Below are 26,523 nucleotides of genomic sequence, written 5' to 3'. Positions count from 1 at the left end.
ACGCGAGTGCTTGTGTCTTATGTCTCTCATTACAGGCCACAGGCCAGACTCCCACCAGGTCCTATCCTGATTAGTCATCTCTTCAGCTCCACACCGCCAAATTAGCTACCTGTAGTGTGGGTTTTTCTTTGAGTGCGTGTGTGTGTGTGTCTGCATGGTCACTCTAATCAAAATTCCACCCAGCCTGTCTACCTACCCGCTGATGATAATTTGGTACACTAACCATATCCACTCACACAACTTAATTCCAACCCTCTCCATCACACACACACACACACACACACACACACACACACGTTTACTTATATCACATTTGGGGACATAGACTTCCGTTCATTTCCTGTGGACTTACCCTAACCATAACCATAACCATAACCACTTCTTGCCCAACCTTGACCTAACCTTACCCCATTCTTAACCACTGGCCAAAAAATCGGACTTTTCCTTATCGGGGACACAGCTTTTATCCCTATTTAGACAAGCCATCCTCCAATCAACTGGTCTTTAGTCTGAAATGTGTCCCCAAAGGTAGCATAAGTCAGTGAGTCAGTCAGTCTCACACACACACACACACACACACACACACACACACACAGCATACAAATTGTCCATGGTGGTTAAACCTACCCTAGCAAGCCAACTGGAGGTAATTTGCCGTAGCTTGGCGGACACATGCCATTTTTCTGAACACGGTGCATGGCCCCCTGAGCTTTGTTCCGCTCAGACTTCTCTCCAACAGAGCAAAGAATGGACAACTGAAGAGACTTAAGTGAGGGAGAAGAAAAGAACAGGAGAAGAAAAACTAAATTAAGAAAAGTGGCAAGGGGAACAATAAGGCATACATTTCTGAGCTTCCAACTGCAACTACGGCCTACTGCACAACAAATTGGTATGACTAAATATATATACATAGACCAGATACATGCATCAGTCTATTATAATTTTTTATAATTTAGCTAATGTGGCAGTTTTTAATTCTGAAGATTAAAACTGAAGATTCCCACCTTGTTTGCTTCCACTGTAATTTGGGAGAACATGGAAATACAGTTACAAAATACTACAAAAACGGCTATTAAGTATTAGTATTTGTTTAAAGTGTCTTTTTATTTTTTGTGACTCACACACACCCCAACACACGCGTCCTCATGGTATTCCTTTAGGCATATACACAAGGCATCTGGTCTCCTAGTGATAAGCATGTGTGTGTGTAAATGTGTGTACGTGAGGGTGTGTGTGTGTGTGTGCGTTGACAAGGTAGCCCAATCCGGTCAGCACTCATTAGTGAAAGACAGAATCCCAGAATGAGGAGGGCTGTGACAGGCAGGGCTCTCATTAAGGGACTGCATGCACGTGCACGCACACACACACACACACACACACACACACACACACACACACACACACAGGGTCAGACTGCCTTGGTGAACAGGATCAGCCCAACATCAATTAGTTCATGCATGCAGTATAGTCTGAGAGTGTAGCAGTGGCCCTGGCAACAGTTTTGTTAAAAGTGAGAAATGTGATTCTAATCCAATACACTTTCAGAGAATATCTCCTTATGGTCCGCTATCTGTCCGTTCTGTGTGTGCACAGAAAAAAAAATCCAGTGCTTGTACACAGCCCTGGCTCTGTAAAAAGTAAATAAACAAATTGGCTCGGACCAAGCCACACAATAATATTTCAGCCACTGCAGCCATGATTTGTGTGTCAGGCAATGTTATATTTATCCATGGACATTCAGCTTACTTTTTCCGAGATACGCTGTTGTTGTGATGTTAGCCATAGTAGCAGGAGAGTTGTGAGTATCACTCTCTGGTGTGCTGGCTCTGGGACCGTCTCATCCTCTCCATAGGATGTAAAAGCTCCTCTCTGAATGTTAGCTTCACAGCAGCAACTGTAGCGCAAGTTTGCTAACCCTACCTTAGCTAATGTTAGATACATTACTTGATGTATTGTTGTTCATTCTATATCATCAAGACATCCTTGATGTGAATGCACGGCAGGTCATAGGCACCCGACTTTGTTGTTCAAGTCAGCTGCTAGCCAAGTAGCTAAAGGAAGAATGGAGAACAAGGAATATACAGTGTATTGTTTCTACAGCTGTAAGTACTGACATTATTGTGTTACAGTCTACTTAGATGCAAAGAACATTGTCCATTGTAAAGCAACGAGCAAAAAGCTTTCAACCGCGAACAATTCTACATCTCATTTATTGAAGCATCTGCTAAAGCAGTGCAGCGAAACTCCGGTGTGGTGGCATGTTCTGCATGCATGCCGAGAATTGCATGCACCTCGCTGGTGATAACGGTCATTTATGCTGGGAAAAGAGGTGGATGCAAATCTCGGCAGGTAGCCTACAAAATTTGTTCTGCCGAATTATGCATCCACCTCTTTAGGACACTTTGTTGTGCTCATTGATTAAACGCGGTTTTCATAACATGTATTTACTGAATGTCAAGAAATGGTACTTCTGTGTGTTAAAATATTCAAGACTCTAAACGTTCATAAAATATATACTTCGAATCATTTATCACCATTGATGAACCCCACAAAGAATATAGCGTTTAAAGCTATGTGGTGTGCTATTACTGTGCTATTTGGTGGTGCATGCAATTCTCGGCAAGCAGGCAAAACTGACGCATCCACTTGTCAGGAAAGAATGGCGTTAAGCAACGTTTTGTATTTTTAAAAAGCACTGAATGCTCTTATAAAAGCATATGCAGAAAAACACTAGCTCAAAAGTCTGGGGTGTTTAAGAAACGTGTTTTGTAAAAACCATAACGTTACTCCTTGCTACCGTTATTAGTTAAAAAAGCGGGGGAGTAATATAGTAATGTAATCAGTAACTTACTTTTATCACCCAGTAATAAGTAAATTAATATTATTACTTTTTAAAGGAGTAATAAGTAGGCTAACTACTAACTTATTACAATTTCTGAGTAACTTGCACAACACTGTGCATGCAAAACTATTGGGGAACAGATTTTCCTAGTGGTACACTAAAAAGTAGGTTGTTGTTGAGAAAGAAATGTACTAAATTGAATTAAATTACACTGATAATTTTGTCACTGATACTGCAAATATTATATAGTATGGCAAAATTGTCTGAAAGGAGCAAAAATGTAACGTTTTTATGTTTGTGGAATGATTAATTGACATCTACCGAGCAGATTTAACTGGAGCACAGATGGATTGAAACAGCAGGTAAAGGACTTGGATCCAGGGATGGCTATTTGGTTTGGTCTGATCCTGCAAGTTGATGTTTTCCTTAGTTTTATGCAGATGCTGCTGATCTGCCAGGGAGGGTCTCCAGTGAGATTTAAGTAGCTCAGGATAGGAAATATTGAGTTCAGTTAAAATATATGGCTCGATTAATTCATCATTTTAACAGTGAGTGGGTTCAAACGGGGCATATGATGATCGCCGAACCTTATGTGCACGATCAACTGATGAATATGGGGTGTAAACACATCGCATATGTTCTGATAATTAGCACCATTAGTGCCTGTTTATTCATAATATATTAACCAATCAACACATTAAGATAATGAAAGGAAACAGGTTAGAGCAACAGGGCAATACTTCAGGCGAACACCATTGTCTATGCAATGTAGATTGAACATATTTTTTACGTCATTATATGGTAGTATGCAGCCCTGCTTAATTATACATATAACTTGAGCAATTTGAGTTTAGATTAGTCCTGTACTGCTCAGGGCTGTCACACAACTATTGTCTGTAAAGGCACCGAGAGCATGTTGGAAATGAGAGGGTTAATTAACTGATGGGTGAAATGGTGGTGGAGCATATGGAGTGATGGAATAGCTTTTGAATTATGGAACAGTGGAATGCAGTGGCTGGTGGCGTCCAGCCATATGTCAGTGTATGCCTCCTGTGTCTAGCTGGGGACATCTGGTCAGATTGTTCATGTTCAAGCACGTTAGGGACCAATCAATCAAAATGGGGCAGCTTGTTGAGTTGTTTAAGCGGGGGGAAGAATAAAGCACCGGAGTCTATTGTGATTCTATCACTTTTGTGCCATTATGGATTTGTCAGGAACTGTTTAGTAGATATGAAATCACCCTCCATCGAATCAGTTGCACCACCTGATACTTAGAAAGGTGAATATGTTTGTAAGCACAGCATTTGAGAGGTTTTAAAATAAAGCCTCAGGTCATCCAAGCTGGTAGTTTTGAATTGGGGGATTAAAACCTCACTCTTTTATTCTTCTTCTCTCTGTCACTTCTGTTTTGATTTGTGTAACAAAACTTTGGTGCCATTTTGACGAGCACTTTATTATAACATAGATTTTAATATCAAGAGACCAGCCTGGTTAAGCAGAGGTCACATTAAAAAAAGACTCCAATTTTGAAGAAGCTCTATAATATATGTCACAATCACAGGCCAGTGATTTTTAGACTAATGAAAAGAACTGGTAGTTAAACGTGTGTTCTTCCCTCTCACCTGATAGCAAACCTTTACAGACTGATCCAAAATAAATACCTTCTAGGTGGTAGAAATATTTTTCTATTTAAAGTCTAGAAAATACAAATAAACTGACTGGATACAATGACTTACGCCTGAATTCAAATATAGAAAAAGATATGAAAATATAGAAAAATATATTTTGTGCTTGGAGCAGGCAAGCTTGCCTTCCTTGTTGGAAGGATGATAGCTTTGAGGCTGACTTCCTGCTGACATCTTTAACCTTTCCTTTTCCTTCTACAATTGTTCCAACTTTGCTGGTCTGTTTTTTTATCACAATAATTTTAAATGAATTTTCAATTTCAAGGATTTATTGTCACATCCTAAAACAAACAGAGTCAAATAAAACCCCAGATGACTACACAGTTCTTATCTTCCTGTGTGTCTCTGGTATGGGTCTGTTACCAGAGATTCAGATTCTGCTGCGTACATGTGCCTCTGGATATATCTATGTCTATTTGTCCTGTCTGCAGCGTGAGGCTTTTTGTCAATGTAGATGTTCAGATGCATTATGCACATTTAGTATGTCTCTGGTGGTTATAGAAAGGTCTGTATCATTCTGACAGTTTCTAGAAATGAATAAAAAATCTGGTATTCTTATATCAGTAGTTGTAGCTATCCAGAAATATCTAAAGAGGATACTGTGCCAAAGCAGCTATTTGCCTTAACAACATGGCATGATGGAGATAGCTGGCTATTGTCTTAGTCTCTGCTGGGCCAAAATGAAATGGTCACACTGATCAATAGTGTCTGTTACACATGATGCATTTCCCATGGCTCTGGCTGTCTGCTTTACTCCATCTGTCCCTGGCTGTCGCAAATTTCTGCAGTCTCTTGCTCTCTCTCTCTTTCTCTCTCTCTCTCACACACACACACACACACACACACACACACACACACACACAAACTCATGCCTGTTTATTTTGAGCTGGGTATGGGTTCCCTTGAGAACGGTGAACATTTAGGCACAAAACAAGAACTGCTGTTACCTTTGAACTACTCCCATGAAAAATTGTGTTTATTTGACATCAACTAGGGTGATTGCATAATGATGTGACTGAGCAATGCAGTGACCCCCCTGCAGACTTAAAAAAGCATGACACAAACACACAACTCAGAGTCTTTTACAGAGGATATGGGTAAATATCCTAGTTTTTCATCATTAAAAAAGTGAATTTGGGAGTGCAGAAAGAAAGTGATTGAGTTTGTTGTTGGTTGGGCAAGTGGGCGAGTGAGCAAGTGATTGAACAATGCTGGTCAGCTTAATTGCTTTAGAAAAAAAAGACAGAGAAATGATGCTTACCAGTCTGTCACTGCTATAGCTAATCTCAGAGACCATCTTCTTATTAATTGTTTATCGCTGATAGACCATGAAATGAACAATTAGATTGCAACATCAATACATTTCACACTTTGATGCTGATGTGGAATACTAAGTGAAGTGAATCCTAATACAGAAGGCAGCATCATTATGCAAACATTAAGCATCATTTTATTGTGTTTCTCTATTTTTTTCTACAAGGACAACATTGAGCATTTAGTCTTGCATTTCCGTCACAGATGTGATGTTCATGGATTATTCGGTATATGGTCTGTTATCTAAATATTCCTGTTCTTGTTAGTGTCCCATATTCAGTATCATCAATTGTTTTGCTCCAGCTGTATTGGACCTGTAAATACCACAAAAATACTGTTCTTGATACCTTTAGAAATAGTTACCTCCATTTGAGACTCCAACAACAATAAAAAGTTGATTTGAATTTAATGATGGATGAACTACTCAGTTGTATCTCAAACAAATTAAAAACACTTCCTCAGCTATTGTGAGTTCCATAATGTACATCTAGCCATCTAACAGTGTGTATGGATTCCTTAGGGATCAGTTTCAACCTTATCTCACTTTTAAGTGAGTGACATCTTTATACAGTACACTTTAAATAGTCTCACCAGCCCACCACCATCACCCCAAATCTACAATTTCTCCTCTCCTAATTTTACTTTTCTTTGATATTCCAAATGCAAATTTTAATCATTCAAGTCTTAATCATTCCATGCTTTCTACATTTCTCTCAGCATCGTTTAAGACAAATATTGATTACTGTCTAGAGCACAGTGACTATATATGACTATATGTCTACAGGAAGCTGCATTGACCTTTTGTTGAAGCATCAATCTGCCATAAGTAAACAGAGTTAATAGGATGATAAGGGAAATATTTTTCTTTGCTGCGTAAACTTTGTAACTAGCTGTTTATGCTGTTTATCAGAAATGATCAGGAAGCTGATTGTGGTTTGAAAGAGAACTTTTACAAATGCAGTTTTAGACAATGCTTTGTTGTTCATAAGCGCTTGGTAAACTGTTAATAATAACCTGTGCCTGTTATTCCTTTTAAATTGTAAAAATTCGAAGTTAAGTGGCAAATACAATATTTATAGGTTTAATGGTTGCTTTCACTGTATGTACTTTATACAGATATGTCCAATACATAGAGATGTGGCATTCAAGTGAACAAATCCTTGTGTCCATTTGCAGGCCCGTATGGTGTCAGGAACACTGAACTGTGAGGAAAACAGCTCCCCACAAAGCCGTCTGGGCTCTGCAGGAAGTACCCCCATCTCTTCTTCCAGGTCAACCTCAGACGTCATGTGGACCAGATGCCTGCTCTTCATCTCAACCTTGTTTGCTCCCATCGCCATTGGTAAGACACAAGACCACACACTGTACAGAACTAAAAATACATTTACATCCGGGACAGTGTAATGAAACGAAGACCGGGAAACTTTTTTGGACGCAGTGTGTCATAGAAGCTGCATTTTTGAAGCTGCTGTTAGTGGTGCTGCTTTGTTGGATTTTTCTATATTGTGGTGTTTTTTATATTTTTCCAAACTATTGTATGCATTATAATGCATTATAATGCATACAATGGGTTGGACTAAATGTTAGGAACATGTGTGGGCAAATTACTCAAAAAATGCAATCATTTACTCTTTACATAAACATTCCAATTACAAAGTTGCAACTCAATCAAAGTATCTTCAACCTAGTCAAGTTGCCCTTGATTTTAACCTTCCTTGGATAACTCAATCAAACATCTTCTGAATTTGACTTATGTACAAACAGAAAATGAGACATTGTGGTTTAACATGTAGCTAGCGAGCCTACAGTTTGGAGGTATTTACTGACTATCAGCAGCTAGCCTAATGTTAGCCCCTGAAACTGCATGCATGGTGAAGCTGTACAGGGTTTACTCCATTTTCCATGGAAGGTTTTCTGATAAGTCACAGTAAGAAAACACACAGGTGTAAATAATGAAATTAATGATGCTTCAGTTTCAGGGTTCTGGTATTGTGCATGCTGGCTCACTGTCACACTGTCACAGCTTACTGGGAAACTTGAATGGAACAGAGCCACAGCTAACGTCATTAGTAACACCTGCTTTTCCTGCTCTGACTGACTAGTCTAAAGCAGTAGAAACTGCTTGTAGAAACACTTTTCTACATGCAGTGATTTACTATAAAGTTTGATTCCACATGTGTAGATTTATTTTATATGTCCACAACTACAAATGAAAGTGATGACTGTTCATCTCTGACTCCTTATCCACTCCCACACACCCGATTACTTGCTAGAAACACTGCAGATACAAAACCAAGCAAACACTTATCTCCCTTACTCTTGTTCGTTTACACATATGCTATGTCTTATTGCTGCGCACATTTATATCTTTCTCCCACTCCTCTGCGTTTACTCTCGCACACGCATTTACACTGCACACACATAGACAGCGCAGATGTGGCCCCAGTAGGGTCTCTGTATGTTTCCTTCTCTTCCCTGTGACGGTGGGCTTTGAAGACTCTTAGAGGGAGCTCTGCCCACTTGGACTTAATCCTATTAATGGCTGCTGTCAATCACACTGTTTGAGAAAAAAAAATGCCCCACACGTACAGACACAGTCAACATGCACACACATACACACACTCAAGCATGTACTTGTTCACATGCATGCTGTAATGTGCACAGATGATATACTTGTACACTTATACTTGTATACTTGTACATTGATATACTGTACACCCACATGGACGCAAATTCTCCCTGAAAACACACACACACACACACACACACACACACACACACACACACACATAAATACACTCAAGCACATACAGGAAGTGCTCAAAGGCAGCCACTCAGACACACAAACACCAAGGGCTTTGCTTTTACACCAAGAGATGAGTTTCAGTCAAAGGTATTTGCATCAATGTCTAAAGAATAAGTCGACATATGCAAATCATGCTGTTTATACTTAGCAAGGATTAGTTGAAACAAAGACAGTTTAGCTTGAGGACACACAGCTAGCAAGCACTCCATCTTTTCCACTGAGCCGTGTCTTGTCATTATTTCAGGGTTGTGCGGAGACAAATAAAAGGGAATAGGAAAGCATAGCTTTTTGAACAAAAAGATAAACAGAATTTTTTTTTAGGTTTAGAGTATATTTCTGGCATGAACTGTGTTGAACCTGATAGGGTTGACTTGTTGATCACTTTTGCGCTGGAAAAAAATCTACTGATTGTACATGCCGTGAAGTCACTGTAGAGGACCTCAAACAAACTGTGGCAAATACGTGGACGTTTCATATATTGAAGGTAAGGCTGCTATTCTATATTTTTCATGTCAACAAATACCATGAAAAGATCAACAACCAACAATATAAGTCCATTCCTACTTTCTGTACCTGCCTTATGGCACAGAGGTTGTTATCCCAAGGTATTTAATCCCATTAAAAATAAACAAGTCAAGTCATTTCTTAAAGCAGCCCGACACTCATACAAGAGTAGATAGTATATGTTGGGAGCAATTTGTATCTGTGGAATAATACATTTAAAAAATGAAATACAATGCTCGTAGTTATCATAATAAAGAAACATGTCACCCAGTGTAATGTTGTAGCTCATTTATGAGGTTTTAATAGATTTTGGGACAATGATAAGAAAACCAACCACACACTCCAGCCTGTGCAATATTAATTTATTAAGGAAACCTTTTTTAAGAGTCTCAAGAGAAGAGGGTCCCTGACCAAAAGTTCACCTCAATAAAATTGTACAGACTGGAGTGTGGGGATGGTTTTTCTATCATACATTAAGTCTCAGCTCCAGCACCTCCAACAAGCCTTTATTTGGTGAGCAGTGACCTTTATATACTGGCCATAAATATTTTGGAGCTCTATAGCACAGAAGAAAAAGCGATATCAGGCTTTGGCTACACAGGCAGTTAGTAGGATCAATTCACTGTAGGTTTTTTTTTTTTTTCATGGGATTTATTGACAGTAAGGAATACATAGAATGTTGCAAGCCTTATCTTTTAAAAAAGTGTTATTTCTGCTCTAACTCAGAAGACCCACATTTCAGACACCAGCCCTGGCCAAATGCTTTGGCAGTTCGAGTGAGAGATCACCTTTTAAATCTCTCTCCTCTTCCCTCTCACCCTCTCACCCTTTCCTTCTCATTCTTTCCATCTATCTACCTCTTTTGCCACTCTCTTGTTCTTGGCCCAAATGTAAAAATCGATATCCTTTTGTTTCAGCCCCCTGAGGCAATGAGAGTGTCTGAATAAGATTGTCTGTACTGTCTGTGTCTGCCAAGTTTCTGTCACCACTTACACAACTAATGACAGACACATTAACATGCACTTGCCAGCTTGCACATTATTGCATGTGTGCAAAGAGAGAGAGCTAAATATTGGCGGGTGTGTGTGTGTGTTTGTGACTGTGTCTGTATGAAGAGGACAGATATATGTGTGAAGTGAGTCCTTCGGAAGCAGGTTAAACATAGTGCAGTTTTATAGGTGAGGCAAGTGATATATATAGATGAATCAAAAGGTGGCAGATGAGACAGGGCGGTTTTGCAAGTCAGAGCATTTACTGCTGCTTATGATGGCAGAGTGGCTTTTAATTAGAATACAGATAGACCCCTTATTTGAATTGTGTGTGTGTGTGTGTGTGTGTGTGTGTGTTCGTGTCATAATGCTCTCTTTATGCCCAGCGGGGACCCTGTAAGGCAACACTGTAAGACATCTGATCCAAAGCCAGTCTAGACAGCTGCCTTACAATACTGCGTATTGATCCCCTCATGCTTCAGTTAACCCTCTCTTCAAAATTTACATTCGTGCTCCCAAAGGCGGACATGATGCAGCCATTGAAAAAACTAATAAACTAACACTCTTATTAACACAATAATGACCCACTGCCCTAGGCACGCCCCTCTTACACACACGAAAACACATGCAGTCCTTCAAATTCTCAACCACTGCTGAGACACACATTCTATCTGAATGTGTGCTTAAGGTCTAATCATAGCCTGCGGTGACATACGTGTGTGTGCGTGTTCATTACAGAGGACATTTTCAGTAAATGTCACTTATATATCAGTCCTATCTCTAAGCTAGTGCCTGCCATTATCATTGTAGTGCCCTCAGGTACCTGCACCACACTGATGTTGGCTACGCTGGCTATGAATTTCCTCCTTTACCTGTCATCACTCAGAGCATTTGTATGTGTGTGTGTGTGTGTGTGTGTGTGTGCGATGTGGTGAAGGGCAGTATTAAGAAGGGCCTGGGCAGAGTGTCATTGAGCTCATTCAGATTCTTTGCAGCATCTGTGTAACCATGACGCTCCTCTAGCCAATGAGAGAGCCAAGGGAGGGAGGACGGGGTTGCTATGGTTATCGTGACAGGGAGAGCAAGGAAGGTGATGCTGTGCCTTGCTTTTCAAGGATGTTGTAGGTGTTCGAAGTGTGGGTAGCCGTGTGCGTTTTCATACCATGCACATGTGAACGCATGTGTGTATGTGGGCAGGTGCTTTTAAGAAATTATTTGGAAGGCCTTGACAGGATGTGTTCCTCATCCAATCCTCATAAAAACAAAAGTGACATAGAACAACATGCAGTCCACAGTCACTGGGCCTGTAGCCACAAACTACAGACACACCATCAGATTTAATATATTTTATTTGTTTATTCAGCAAGGAAAATGCACATCATGTATATTGCACCAGATATAGCTAAAATTCTTCAGTGAGGTACGTTGGCAGGGTTAGCCGGTTATATACCACATAAAGCTGTGTAAAATTAAACACAATAAAATCTATATTACCATTGTGGTAGGGTTAGGTGATGACAAAGCCGAACAACACAAGTGAACACCTCAGCTGATCTATCAAGGGATGATGGCTGATGCACACAGGGATCGCTGCTCCCAACAACAGAGAATAACAACATCCAAGTTACACCACAACAACCAAAATCCCTGAGAACATCCAGCCCCAAACCATCAATATCACAACACCCTATTCTAATCACAAGACAATGTGTCTGGTGTGTTAATAAACACACTTTTAAAGGGTAAGAACATATAAAAGAGGCACATTTGAATGACAAATTCTTCCTTTATGTTGAATATAGTCAACATAATGAATATGAAGGTACCATACTTTTTTAGTTTTGGGTGACAATAGAGTTTTAAGCTATATCAGGCAGTGACTAAAATACAGCAGTGGTTAGCAGGATAAGATAAGATACTGGGATATTAGGTTTGGTGGATTCATAGGAAATATAAGTTAAGATAAAGTAACTCCAGCTTTGAATACACATTCAAGTATTACATTACATCTGCAATATTTATATTTAATAATTAAATTAAATCACTATATAACTAAAAACTACCATTAGATATGTTCTTAGGACAAATATTCTAATAACACACTGTATGAGGGTGTAGGCAGCTGTGGCTCGGGAGGTTTCCCACTAATTGGAAGATTGGCGGTTTGATCCCCCAGCTCCTCCAGTCTGCATGTTGCAAGTTTTTGTTTCTGTTTCTGATGAGCAGTTGGCACCTTAGCCTCTGCCATCAGCGTATGAATGAGTGTGAATGGGTGAAATGTGACGTAGTGTAAAAAGCGTTTTGAGTGCTCAGAAGACTCGAAAGGCGCTATAGGCCATTTACCATGTACCACATACAGCAAAAACTTAATAAGATAAATTGAGCACATGAGATCAATGCTTTAAGGTTGTCCTGATAGACCTTTTTCACAGCAGACATTTTGACCTGTCACAGCAGGAAAAGCACAATGATGTAAATGAGAACCTTAATAAACCTTAATAAAGTCTTATTTGACTTTATTTTATCCCTTTTATTTTATTGTATTTTACTAATTTTATATAAAATTTTCATGCTCTTATCTTTTTTGTATTATTCTTTACACTTGTTAAAACACTTTGTAACTTGTTTTTGAAAAGTGCTCTACAAATTATTATTATTATTATTATATTAAAAATGACTGCATTCCATTTAGGTGAGCTAGTTTCAGGATCCTGGTCATGTGCATGCTGGCTCAGTGTCATGGCTTACTGGGACACTTGATGGGACTGTTTATGTGATATGTTTTACCTGTGCTTTTCCTGATGACAAGTCAAGATGTCATGAAAAAGGCCTTAAGTGTGATTGCAGCACCTGCTGCAAGGTCAGGCATCTAGAAGAAGAGCTGCAAGTTCATATTCTCTAGAAGCACTCCCCCTCCTTTTTTTGGGTTGATTTTTGGTTGTAGTGTTTGGCTGCACATGCCCCATCATATCCCATGTCTCTCTGCACCACAGATGAGAACTGTGGCACCATTTCCCTTTGTGATGATTGCCAGACTTATAACATCTAGACTTGATTAGTCAATGGCAACTTGATTGCTGTTTGGTCTTGCAGAAGTTTCATCATCCAAGTGGCTTCATCAGTTCTATTCATTAAACCAGCAAGGAAATAAAGCAACAGCAGGAAAACGATCCGGGACAGTTCAGTAGCTTCAATCTCATTGGAATTAATGACATTTCTTATTTCAGTACAGTAGAAGTATGCATCAAATTTTAAACTTCTGAGAACAGGCATTGCCATCTCTAAATAATCTCTGAAGCACTAAATGCCTGTTGAAATTGCCAGGCAATTACTCTTTATCTAGAGTGATGTCTAAAACTGCTAACTGCAAAACAGTAATTACCAAGTCGGCTCACTTGCGACAGTGGACATACACTTTCAAACTCTTCAGTGATGCTATTGTTTTCGTATAGTGTGGATAATTAGTTGATATGACAAGGCTACAAATGCAGTTTTAGTTGAACACAATCTGCGCTTATATAATTTAGGCCTCCAGTGTACACATTTTAATAGCAACCTTATAAATAAGTCTAGTATTTCCAGTAGGCAGGAGAGATGATTATCATTATATACTAATGTGTGTGTCTGTGTGTCCAGCCTACGGCCGTGCCCCTATCCCCATGGCAGTGGTGCGCAGGGAGCTGTCCTGTGAGTCCTACCCCATCGAGCTGCGCTGCCCAGGCACTGATGTCATCATGATCGAGAGCGCCAACTACGGCCGCACAGATGACAAGATCTGTGACTCAGACCCCGCCCAGATGGAGAACACACGGTGCTACCTGCCCGATGCATACAAGATCATGTCACTCAGGTCAGTGTACAGTATGTGTATATGTGTTTGCATGAGTGATGTGAAACCCAGTGCCGCTATAGAGCTCTTGTGCTTCCATAAAGTCTCCTATTTTCTGTATTGTAGAACAAATTTGGACATCCACAGTGAAAATAATTAATTCTGCCTATTGCTTTGTTAATGACGTTTGTCCCATGGTATGCTCTGGTGCAAAATGCACAAAGCTGACTCATGGCACAAAGAGCTTTAGCCAAAACTGGAACACTTTGAGTTTGTTTTACTTATTTGTACAGCAGAAGAGAAATACATCTCTCATGTCCCAGAGATCCTTGCTGCAGTAGGTGTTCAGTGTCAACTGCTCATTTAGTATTCATCCTGGGGAAGTATCAATGTCAAGCTCTGTATTACTCACACGTTAACCCACTTTCACAAAGCTGACAGCAAACAACAACAGAATAAAAACGACACAACAGCGCAGCACACATGTCAGATGTAGTGTGATGGTAAAAAGGAGAAAGGTGAGGGGAAGTCTGTGGAAACCAGTGTAACCTGTGAGCCCCACCTTATGCAGTTCTGCTGTTCTCAGTTTCCTGTATAAGCAGTACAATGTCATACAACTGCAAAACCTTATCAGACAATGGAAATTACTCAGGTAACACTTCCTCTTCAGCTGGCCAGTGTGATTGCCTCTTTTCCTGACAGTACTGTTAGGAGCACAGCAACTAAAGCCAAGATGAGTGCTCCAAAGTATTAGCAGTTTATCACTGGACAAGGGTTATAATAAACGCTTAGTATGATAGTATAACAATAGTATAAAAAAAAACCGAGAGCTTGACTTTCCTGCGGTGAGGTGCCAACAAAGCCACCAACATGTATATCACTTGATAGATATGGGTTAGGTATGATAGTTTTGTTAGCCAACTCTGCCCTGACTCTCACCCATGTTTAAAAGCAACTAACTGAGTCTCAGGGGCCTAAACTGGACAATTAAGAGCTTGACAGAATGTGTAAATTGTGGCTAAATAAAGTGTGGATACCAGCATTTATATCTGATATAGAGAAAGGTGATGTCTCACTAAAACAAACAGATGAGCGAGTGCTGTTACTTACTGCTTGAGTGATTTGTTTTATTGGTGATAGCTGCAATTATGAAGACTTGGTCTTTTGGTTTTCTGGTTAGTTGAATTGTTATTGGTCTTTTATAGGACTGTGGTTTCACAGAGCCAACTCATTGTACTGGGCAGGTATGTCGCCGAGACTTGACTGGAAAATAATAGCAGAACAAAAATAGGTGAGGGGAAAGGAATGCTCTGTGTAAGGAGGATGTCTGGATATAAATAATTCACTAAATTCACCATTAGTATCTCAATCAGACCACGTGTTACTCTAACTTTGAGTGCTCTTTCCTGCTGTCTCATTATTTTGTCTCTCATCTTTTTTTCTGCCTCAATATTGCTGTCATCTTTTTCTCTATGCCTCGCTCCTCTGGCTCTCTAACAAACCACCTGTCTGTGTCATGCGGCGGTGCTCTGATTGCAATTGCTTTGGCCTGGCTCGGTCCCTCCACTCGCTCTGGCAGCTGCAGCTTGTGTGGCTACAGCCCTTCCCATCCATAATTTATACACACACAGAGATACACACAGCATGTGCCACACACACACATACACTGCCCAGGGGCTATACCAGACTTTAAGCTCCAATTAGCAGAGCCAGAGGCCAAACATAATCTTGAGGGATCCTCTATGGAGGTGACTCCGACCAGAAACAACTGTTTATCACATATATTTCCAGTGAGTGTATTGCAAGAGGGTGTGAGTGCATGTGTACACAATGCTGAATGTGCACAGACAAAGCTCAGAGATGTTCACGTGCACGGTGTGTTGTGTGTTTTAAAAGCATTAGTGTCTAATGTGTGTGTTTCTGCACTTGTTAATGTGTCGAAGGCTGCATTGGGGCTTTTGCACACCCCTCTCCTTCAGTCTGTTTCAGCCTGTCTGGTTTCCACTCTCTCATTCCCTCTATGTCTATATCGTCTCTGGTTTTCAAGCCCAGCTCAACTGGCTGATAAAATCAGAGCATGTTCCGCCTGCCCAGTGTTTCCTCAGTATCACATTCTCTCTTTGTTTTCCTCTCTACCACTCTCCAAGGCCAGGGAGTGTGTGTATTTGTGTGTGTGTGTGTGTGTGTGTGCTCGCCCATACCACATAATTGGTCTTGATATCAAAGCCTCATATCTCCAGAGGGTCTCACAAGGCTTCTCAGGCAACCTAGAGAGGACCTGATATCGCTGCATTTCCCAGATTATCTCCCCATTGGGATACACTGGGTTGAAGGGGAAACAAAGCTGTGGCCATGAAAGTTATGCTTAATCTGTTTTAGCGATATACTGGCCTCAGTTCAATGACTCACTCGGTTTTATCGTGTTTTGAACTGAAATGCCTTTATTTCAAAATGGCTACTGAGCATTCTTTGTTTTACGGTCTGTTGCAGCTTACTTCAATTTTATTTAGGTTTTACCTTTATCATTTAACCAAGAAATTGTACATATGATTCCAATATTTATGGTTTTATTAGTCTCCTTCACTGCACTATATAGGCTATGCGTTTTCCTAAAAATCAGGATCAAATTCAGTGTATTTTTCAGAACAGCCGTCTTGGCTACAGCTAGGGTGTGGATAGGTTGAGTGTACATTCAAGTGTCACTGGGTAGAGTTAGGGCAACAGATGCATGTGAAGGTTTGGGTTGTTCAGTTCCGCACAGGGAGAGAGCTGCCAGCCAAACTGGTGGAATGCCTGCAAGTTATAGCTATCTATTGACATAAAAGTGACTTGATGGCTTCTGTAGAGATGCTTCACAATGCACTCCTTGTCCCTTACTGATACTTGAGTGCTTCATGGACCGAGTACCTTTCAGCGCACTCTCTCTCATTCTCTCTCTCAATGTCACACACATGCATTCAGGCACTTGAGGCTGCAAGTGTGAACACTGGAGAATGTGTAGACAGTGCACACAGGCACACAAACTCTGTTTTGCTACCTCTGCCACAGTTACCATGTTAGAAAATTGCTTTTGGACTTCAAACAGACTTTCCCCTGGCACCTCTATACCACCTCTCCCACCTTGTCACCTTGTTTGCCCTTCTCCCTTTCGTTCTCTCTATTGCTCTCCTTTTTTCACTCCCTTGCCATCCCTCTTGAAGAAGTCCCTCAACACAAAGGAGAACCACTTTGACAAGAAAGACAAGGGTAGGGAGTTGTTCCCCCTTCTCTTCCACTCCCCCTCTTCCCCTTGCTTTTGGAAGTGTTAAATAACAACATACTTCATCTATTATTCTCCTATCTGTCATCTCCATTTTTGTAACTCCAATTCCAGGTTTTTTCTTCCCACTTCTCTTTCCTCAAATTGCCTTTCGCCCCCTACTTCTCACCCTCGCTGTCACGTTTCCTTTCTCCGTCACCATCTGTTTTAGTTTTCATTGCCCTTTCCTGTTTTTCCATTCACCCTTTTCTTTCCCCAGCTCAGGGGAAAGGTGGGGTTGAGGCTGAAGTTCAGGGGCTTATGGGATTCAGCATGTTGCATGATTTTACAGTATTTATTCTATATTTTGGCATCCTGACCAAATGCGCCAGGTTTGAAGTCCAGAGAGACATCGCAAGTCTCCAGATTAAGCCTCGGCCGTCAGTGGCCACAGGGAACCTAGGTGCACGATCGCTTTAAACACACAGCTATGCACCAGCCCTGTGTTTGCACACACCAGTGAACACACATGCATGCATTCATGAACATTCTTACTCGCTCATGCATGCCTGCTCATACACTCTCTTACCCACATACATGAACACACATTCAGAGAGAAATTGAGAGAGTTGCTCATCAGTTCCCAAGTTTGGTCAACTTCTTCTGGCAGCATTTAAAACTGACCTTCAAAGCACCAGGCTACTGTGCTAGTTTGTGAACTCATTTGTGTGTATATGTGCGCATGTGTGAATACGCACATCTATAGTTTGAACGCTTCTGTATGTGTGTTGGCAAGCGTGCACCCGCCCGTTTGAACCATTCACGCGGGAGACTGTAAAGAAACCTCTGAAGTTTTTTTTTCCTTTGACTCTCTGAATTATAGAAAACCATCTGAATCATAGACTGCAATCTAGTGCTAGCCATGTGCTGCAGTCCAGGACTGCATAACCAGTGAACTATGACATACAGTCTGGCACTTTTTTTTCAGGCATACCTGTTCTTCATCTGTCTTCTCCATTTGAGACTAATCTATCTCTACAAACACAGACGGCGAGGAAGAAAGAGGCGGAACAGATAATTACAGAGACACGGATAAAAAAAATGCTCTAAACCTTACATAAGTCTTATATTTTTGATAGTTATTCTAGCCCAGTGACTCTTAAGTGCAAGGACTATATTATCTGCTAAATTGAAGCTTTGCGGACAGGTGACTGAGGCTGGGACTACTGTGTGTGTGATGTCTTGCAGTGGTGCACACTCCAGGATGTTTACAATTATTTCTTCCTATTATATCTATCTCTGACTTCTTTTGTTTCTAACACTCCTCTTCTATCCTCTCTCCATTAACTATCCCGCTTCCCACTGAATGAGGTCATATCTGGAAATGTCCTACTTAATCTGTTTATATGTGTGTGTGCATGTGTGTGTGTGTGTGTGTGTGTGTGTGTGTGTGTGTGCCTGTGCTGCCACCCTCACATAGTCACCACGGTTACAGGAGATGCCCCGCGGCACCCTGGGGGCCCAACTGTCACCCTTGCTCAGTGCGGTAATTAGGGCCCACCCACATACATGCGTATGTACACACACACACACACACACACACACTCAGATATATATCTATGGAGAACTTAGATGTGAAGATACACTTAAAGATGGACACATTCTGGCATACCGTCAGTCCTGAAACACATATACAGGAACTTTCCTTCAGATATGTGACAGCAATGAACACAAATGTTCATTTTTAATCTCAACAACACATAATATTACCGTTACACACAGCTGCATTCTCGATATACCCACTCGCACACCGATATACATTAACCCTGACTGACAGATGCGCTGCCTTCCCAAAACCTCTGTATTTCCACATGTCAATGTCTCCACTGTCTGACCCTTTTCTCCTGTCGCCACAGCTCTGCTAACCTTAGTTATCATGCTTCACTGAGCACCTAAGCTACATGGCGCCCTGAGAATGGTTTCAGAGTGGTCTAGACACCACAAACTCTTTCTCTTTCTCCCACATACACACACAAATCCTCACACATCCAGGGTCTAGCACGTGAGTCAGTGCCTCAGACATGCCAGCATGCAGACAGTGACTGACTTCCTGACTGACTTGATACTTTGACATTGACATTGAAGTGCAGAACCAGACTAGGACATGAAAACACCCCTCCTCCCCCGCACATGCACATACATGCCTACACACAACAGCAAGCATTTTTTTTTGTGCATCATGAGGTGAGGCTGACGAAATCCTACAAGACAGTGTCACGGTGTGGCGTGGCTCCGTCGGCTTGGCGGCGATGGTGTCTTACATGCCTCTCTGCTTTTCACCAACCAAGAGAGACAGCCCAGCTGTCTGAAATGTTGCTCGTCTTTTAGCTTTTAGGAGGATTTGGAGTTTGTGCAAGCAGGTGGTCTTGGATTAAACTGTGGAGAAAGAGGTGTCGCATAGAGAAATGCACGCAGGCACACGGAGATGTAAGGCAGCGAGAAAGGCAGGGATGGCAGCACAGGAATGTTGCTAGGTGGAATCAGGAGGAACACTCCCCGAGTGTGTCCTGGAATCGGACGACGTGGAAGTTGCCATGGTTACCAGGGGAAGAGGAGAGGAGAGGAGAGATGGCAGAGCACAAAAACTACATGGCCATCATTATTTTTGTGTCTCTGTGTATGATAAGACACATAATATTATTATTAAGCACTTTTCTTGTAAAAACGTTCCTTATTCCAGAAGATAATTGCCTGTAGAAAAAAAGATAGAAAATATGATTCACTGTCACTAACAAAATACGTCTGTTTTAAAGGTTGAATTAACGCATCACATATCCACTCAGACAACTTTCCCCACACATTTCACTTTCAATGCAAATCTTTTCTTATCATCAAGTTGTCATGTTGGCTATATGGAGGCTGCAGAAAATAAGGTAACTATAAAAAAAATATTTTATCTGTTCACGGAAATGTGTCAGAGCAAGCGGCTGATTTCTTTGACTTGACTGTAATTTGTTGGTCAAATTTGTATTTACTGCTCAAGATCAGTAGACTTGAATGATTACCAAAGGGCATGCATGACAATGACAAGTATACAGGGAGGTGCCAGTTGTTTGACAGAAGCTACATATTGGATGTACAGCATATACAGTATTTGTGGTGTACACAGTGTATAATGCATACTGAATGTCAAAAATAACTGTTGACATGCTCAGAAAGAATAATAGAAAAAGAGTGACATCCTCCAGCCAAATATTAATAATGTAACACTTTTCAAAGCTTTTTCCCAGAAGGCAAAACAAGATTATTTTACCTGTGGCTTGTCTGACAGTCTGTTCGAGAGCTGACAGAAACGCATTCAGGGACAGCAGAGGAGTGCGTCAGTGTTTGTATGTGTGCATACGCGTGTCTGTGTGTGCGTGTGTGTGTGGGGGAGAATGAGAAACAGAGACAGATCTGTCATTTCTTTATGAGTGTCGTGTGGTGGTGCTGGCACAGCATGTGATGAATCTGCTTCACTATGCCTCGTGGTAGACATATACACAGACTTGCGCACACCCACACACACACACATATTCATACACACACACAGACACCTGTCTTTTGCTCCCGTTCTCTTACCTCTGCCAATCACAGTCCCTGCATCACTCTTCATTTACTTGCTACATCCCAGCTCCTCTGCATCCTTCCACAGTTTCACTTCCCTTTGTAGTCCTCCTGTCTGACATCCATTCCCATCACTCCATTTGTCCATCTCCAAACAGCCCCGACTGTATGTGTGTGTATAACCACATCAGGGAGCTAATAAAGCAGAAACGAGGCTGGTAGCAGCGGAATCTCATATGCGGTGTGTGTGAGAGAGAGAGGGGGGAATAGAGTGTATGGCCAGCCTAACAGCTTTTTATCCTGTAGCGAGATACAGTAACTATGCTCTGTCTGCTGTCAAATGGGTTTCCTGAACTCCTGCAGGACATAAAGAGCTCTGTGAAATCATCTCTCCCCCTTCCGTTTGTAATTTCTTCAAACTGTTTTCTATTTTATGTTTTTCCAACAGCTAATTTCCCTCTGCTTTTTTAAAATTTTTATTTAGTTTCTTTTCAGAATGTGTTACAAACATATAAATTCTATCTTTTTACTTTTATGTGAAATATTTTTTGGCTTACAATACTATATTTACACATTTATTTTTAGGGATCATTTGGATTCCTGATACAATGCAATTTACTGTATAGTGGTATTATCTAGCAGTAATTCTTGTCAAGTTGTGTTCAGTCTTATTGTTTATGGAGCTACATGCTGGCTTAAGGTCGGAGGAAATTGAAATATATGGGATTTATTTTGTTTATAAAGAAACAATCTCTGAGGACAGCAGTGAGACTGAACATAAATGTTCTTGCCAAAGAAAAGGTGTGCAAAACATGTGATCACTAAGCCATACACATTAATACATAATTGTATCACTACGCAGTTTGAGTCATGTTTTTGTTTCAAATAATTTCAGCCTGTGTCGAGCTATCCCAACCCTTTCCTCCACAGTCTGCCTCATTCTGGGTTTATGTATGAGCCCAACTGTCAAAATCAGAAAAAGTTGTTCCAGTCTGTTTTCTGCAAGTTACCTCACAGTGTGGGTGAACTAGCCGAGAAAAATAAAATGGTGACATTATGTACACCATTAGTCCATGCTGCATGTTCCGACCATTGCACAACTCTCAGAGGGAGCTCTACCAAGAGATTTCCCAATATTCTGAACCATCAGTGTTCTTGCCGGTGTGAAAAGAGAAGCCAAGAGATGCTCAGTAATGCAGTTATGAAACATGTTGCAAAGTAGTTCAGGGATTTTAAGCTCTGTTCTTGAATATTTAGTTTTGTGTTATGTAAAAATTTAATTTAAAAAAAGACAGAACAAAGATCTTCACGGTGTCCAAAATCCCCTCATTGACTCATTATCTACAACCTTTATACTGTATATGTTGTAGCTCGGTCTATAGGGCAAGTTGGTTCAATTGGTGGTCTGATCTCTGACGCCTCCAGTCCACCTCCGAAAGTGTAACAGTAATTATAAAAGTTTAATGTGTACCAATATCAAAGATATCATTAAAAACTATCAATATGCTGGTAGTTTAGCTCTGCAATGCCCCTGCAGCATTCTGCGGTATTACTTGCATGTTTGTCTGTTTTTAGAGTTTTCAGGAAACGCAGTGTTCTGTGTTTTGTTGTGATTTTCAGACACCATTCCAGAAAGTTAGTATGTCTTAAGCATGTTCTCACAGTCTTGTAGATGACTCAGATGACAGTGTTGAAGAGCGGTTTGACTATATTTGAATGCTGATTCCAGATGACTGTACTAAGGCTTTGCGCATCACTCACTGTCAGACACCTCTTTCAACTTATGAGGATTAGTTCCCAGCTCTCACTTGCTCTGTAATTATATAGTTCTTCAACACATCTGCGCTCGAGCACATACACACTTGCAGGCAGACGCACGCACACACACACACACGCACACACACACACACACAGACACACACTCTCAACAAATATTTATTCCGTTTCACATCTGCTCACAGACACATGCATGTGCTAGCACATATGCACATACCCCCACACACGCTCATCATCCAGCGTCAGCCTCATCAAATCATCAGTCAGTCAGTTATGTTTATATGAGAGACAGAGACAGAGAAGGAGTGAAGGGAGGCCTGCCAAACAAAGTGAAAAACATCAGAGACAATAACAACAGCAGCACCCACTGCAGCATCGCAGCTTTCTCTTTCCCTGCCTGCCACGGCTCGGCTTTGTTAGTGAATAGTTTGTTTGTGTGTTTGTGAGTGTGTGTGTGTGTGTGTGTGTTGTTGCACGTTGTGGGGAAGAAAGCCAGCAGGCAAGGCGGTATCCAGGCCACTGCCTTGTTTTGATGTGGTCATGCTAATTAAAAAAGGAGCTATTCTGCCAACACCAAGGAAAACACACACAAGAAATATTGAGCTATTTCGGTGTGTAAAAAAGCAATAGGTTGAAAAGGTGTGTACGTGTTTATGTGTGTGCATGTTCTGCACCTGCGTTCATCATGGTTCGGAATGCAGAGAGGACACAAATTGTGAATTTTTTGCTGATGTTTTAATGTTTTGTTAGGCTGTTGGATAAACACATTGGCAGAGAGGCAATGAGAGTAAGTGAGAGAGCGAGAGAGAGGAAAAAAAGAGAAGGAAATGGAGGCTGGGGACATAAGGGAGTCTTTTTTGGATCTGACTCAGACTACTGGCTCAGACAGAATGGTGACGTCAGCACAGGCTTTACTAAGGATGGAGGGATTGAGGGAAAAACAGAGGGAGGCTGGAGATGACGCCCTCAGGGAGGCAGGAATCAGAAAGATATTAGGAAGAGAGAGAGGACAGACAGAGAGAGAGAAAGAAGCAAGCAATAAGAGGCCTACCACATATATCTGGGTGTGACTTCGGAAACTGCAGATAAGTGGGTTTAAGACAGATAAACAGACAGGAAAAAAAGCAGACAGTCGGAATAAGAGACAAAGAAGGGGGAACGGAGAGGAATAATTCCTTTGTGGGAAGGAAGGAAGACAAAGGCTAAAAAAGAAATTAGTTTATTATCTTGGCTTAGAGTGTGTGGGGAGAAGAAAAAGAAAGGTAGCGCAGACTAAAATAGACTATAGAAATAGAAAAAGTGATATAGCAGAGAGATAGAGCGCGCAAGAGATTATGTCAAATCTTTTCTATATACCCCTAATTTAAAATACCAGTCAATAACCATCATTGCTTTATGACTCAGCCGTGAAAGTCCCGAGAACTGAGCCTTTTTTGCAGTGTCATAAAGTAGAAATAAATGCACATGCATGGCCACAGCCAGTGCAAAACCCCAAATTTCTGCCTTTTGCTCTCTTCAAACACATTTGCATCTTTTCTTTCTTCCACAGTGCTTGTTCCCTGCATCGGGGCTTTTTTAAATGCATTGTATTTCAGCTACTTATGCATTCTGTTGGCTTTGTGCTATGACTTTTTGATATTAAGCGGTTTCACTGCCCAGTTCACTAGCATCTTTTCCCCCTTCTTCTTTAGGGATGAGACATTTATGTAAGCCCCTGGGGTTTCTTGGTGTTAACAGTGTTCAAGTTTTTTTTCTCCTTTTCTTAAAGTTTGTGTGTGGAAGTAATGAATGCCAAACTTTCGCCCATGGCAGCGCTAACTGCTTGTCTTCATCTCCCAGTGTGATGACATCATAACTACTGGGTGGTTTTTGTGCTTGCAAATATGTGAGGTCATTAGGTAGGGTTTTGCGCACTGATTCACCACTGTGTGCCAGCCAGTCGTGTCCATGGGTGGGTGTTGTGAGCAAAGTTGTGGCGGCGTGTCAGTTTGTGTCCCCCCAGTCCTCAACTTGCACTGATGACAGGTGACCGATGATGAAGGCACCGGGGCAAGAAATTAAAAAGCACAGAGGCGAGAAAAAAGAAGGGAGGGATAGAGGAGAGAAGACTGGCGGGTATTGTTATTAGAATATGACAGACATCGCAACACATAGAGTTTTAAACCTTTTAAACTCCAGTAACCCCTCACTTGACCACAGATGCACTGGTCAGCAATAGACACCAGTATAGTAAGTTAATGTATTGCCTGCATTAGTTCTCTGTGTAATGTGTGAATATTGAACTATATATTAAATTAGCTCCCATGCATATTTCATTATGCAAATTGTTGAATGATACTGAAAGAAAAGAGACTTGACAGGTTTGTCACGCTCATTAAAAATATCTCAATGGGAGAATCTGAAGGTTTTTAATGTGAATGTCGCCTGTTCGACAGGTGTGCAGAGAGGGAAAGAGGGAGAGACAGAACAGTTGTACTAATTGAAAGAATATTCAGATGAGATGAGAAATGGCTCATCAGCCTTCTTAAAATAGGCCTCTTCTCCTCGTGTGTTCATTGTCCCTAGTCTTGTACATGATATATTCTTCATTCACATTATTCAATAATTGATTTAAACCAGGAAGCGGCATTTAGATAAAGTGGCACTTCAGTGTGTGTGTGTGTGTGTGTGTGTGTGGGGGGGGGGGGGGGGGGGGGGGGGGGGGGCATTTCACGTTATTACATGCATCTATCATGATAATATATGGGCTCCAGCCATCCTCCCAACAAATCATTGTTGGTGGTGAGGACTGGCTTTGGCATGTTTAATCACAAACACGTGAATGTCATATATGCTTTTGCATAGTTGCATACCTACATGCATGCACAACACAAACCCTCACAGGCACATAGTAAATATACGTAGCATGCTGCCTTTTATAACCTGTGTTAATATGAGTGAGAAATACTTACTTTTAGTGTGTCAGAGGAGAGGGCCCCCTGATAATTAAATTAATTATCTGGAGTCTAGGGCAAAATACTCTTAAAGCCATTGCTTATTGTTCTCACTGTGACACACACACACACACACACACACACACGCACCCACACAAACACAAACACCTACATGTTCTTGGACAACAGCTCTTTGGTAGCCATTGTGGTCCACCTTGTGGAAGGACATATTTCCTGCTCTTGTGTCAGTCTAAAGGGTCCTTAAACACAGATGACTCTTGAGAGTCAGGGTGAATATTGTGAATCATATTGTGGATATAATACAACTCATTGTATATTACATCACATGTGTCAGGGTCTGTGTGCTGTATCATAGAGCACTTTGGACTTCAAAGACACACATGTGCGTCTTTCATCTGTGCATCTGGATGTGTTCCATTAACATATCTGCCTCTTTCCATGTAGATGCAACAACCGGACCCAGTGTGCAGTGGTGGCCGGGCCTGACGTCTTCCCTGACCCCTGCCCTGGCACATACAAATACTTAGAAGTCCAATATGAGTGCGTCCCATACAGTAAGTAACCAACTTTTTAAAAAAATTTGAAACATTTTTTGACCTCTTATCTCTATAACTACCACAAGTCATGTGTTTGAGTATACTGCAACTCATTTTCAGTAACATTATTCATCCACATATTGTGAACGTCAGTAAAATGTGTCTGACATACTTACTTAGTCACATTTTGATATCTCTTTACATGCTTGTTGTTTTTTGAAGTTGAATTGACCCTTTGCGCCATGCCCCGAATCCGCAGCTGGCCTATCACAGTTGATGATACCAAGATATGGTCAAAACTGTTCCTGGGTCAGTTATATATATATATATATATATATATAAATACAATTGTTACAGTCTCTACCCAGAGAGGCTGATAGGAGAAGTACGATTTATTCTCTTTCCAAAACCTAAAACAAATCCACGCTAACGCTAACTAACTTA

At 41.0% G+C, this 26,523-nt stretch overlaps 1 protein-coding gene across 7 annotated transcripts in view; it reads left to right on the top strand.

The window, feature by feature from the left end:
• Nucleotides 1-26,523, top strand: part of adgrl3.1 (adhesion G protein-coupled receptor L3.1) — a 110,682-nt gene that overhangs the window by 22,034 nt on the left and 62,125 nt on the right. For all 7 annotated transcript variants that reach the window (XM_038713551.1, XM_038713552.1, XM_038713553.1 and 4 more), the window contains 3 exons: nucleotides 7,018-7,183; nucleotides 13,777-13,990; nucleotides 25,988-26,097. In XM_038713551.1, coding sequence (XP_038569479.1) covers nucleotides 7,024-7,183; nucleotides 13,777-13,990; nucleotides 25,988-26,097 — 484 coding nt within the window. In that variant the 5' untranslated portion in view covers nucleotides 7,018-7,023. The remainder of the gene's footprint in view (nucleotides 1-7,017; nucleotides 7,184-13,776; nucleotides 13,991-25,987; nucleotides 26,098-26,523) is intronic.

Source organism: Micropterus salmoides, unplaced genomic scaffold, assembly GCF_014851395.1.
Source record: "Micropterus salmoides isolate LMB-PRFRI ecotype aquatic unplaced genomic scaffold, ASM1485139v1 Ms_hic_scaffold_12, whole genome shotgun sequence".
Taxonomy (NCBI): Eukaryota; Metazoa; Chordata; class Actinopteri; order Centrarchiformes; family Centrarchidae; genus Micropterus; species Micropterus salmoides.
Note: the sequence above shows the minus strand (reverse complement) of the source record. Positions and strands in the feature narration are given on the sequence as shown.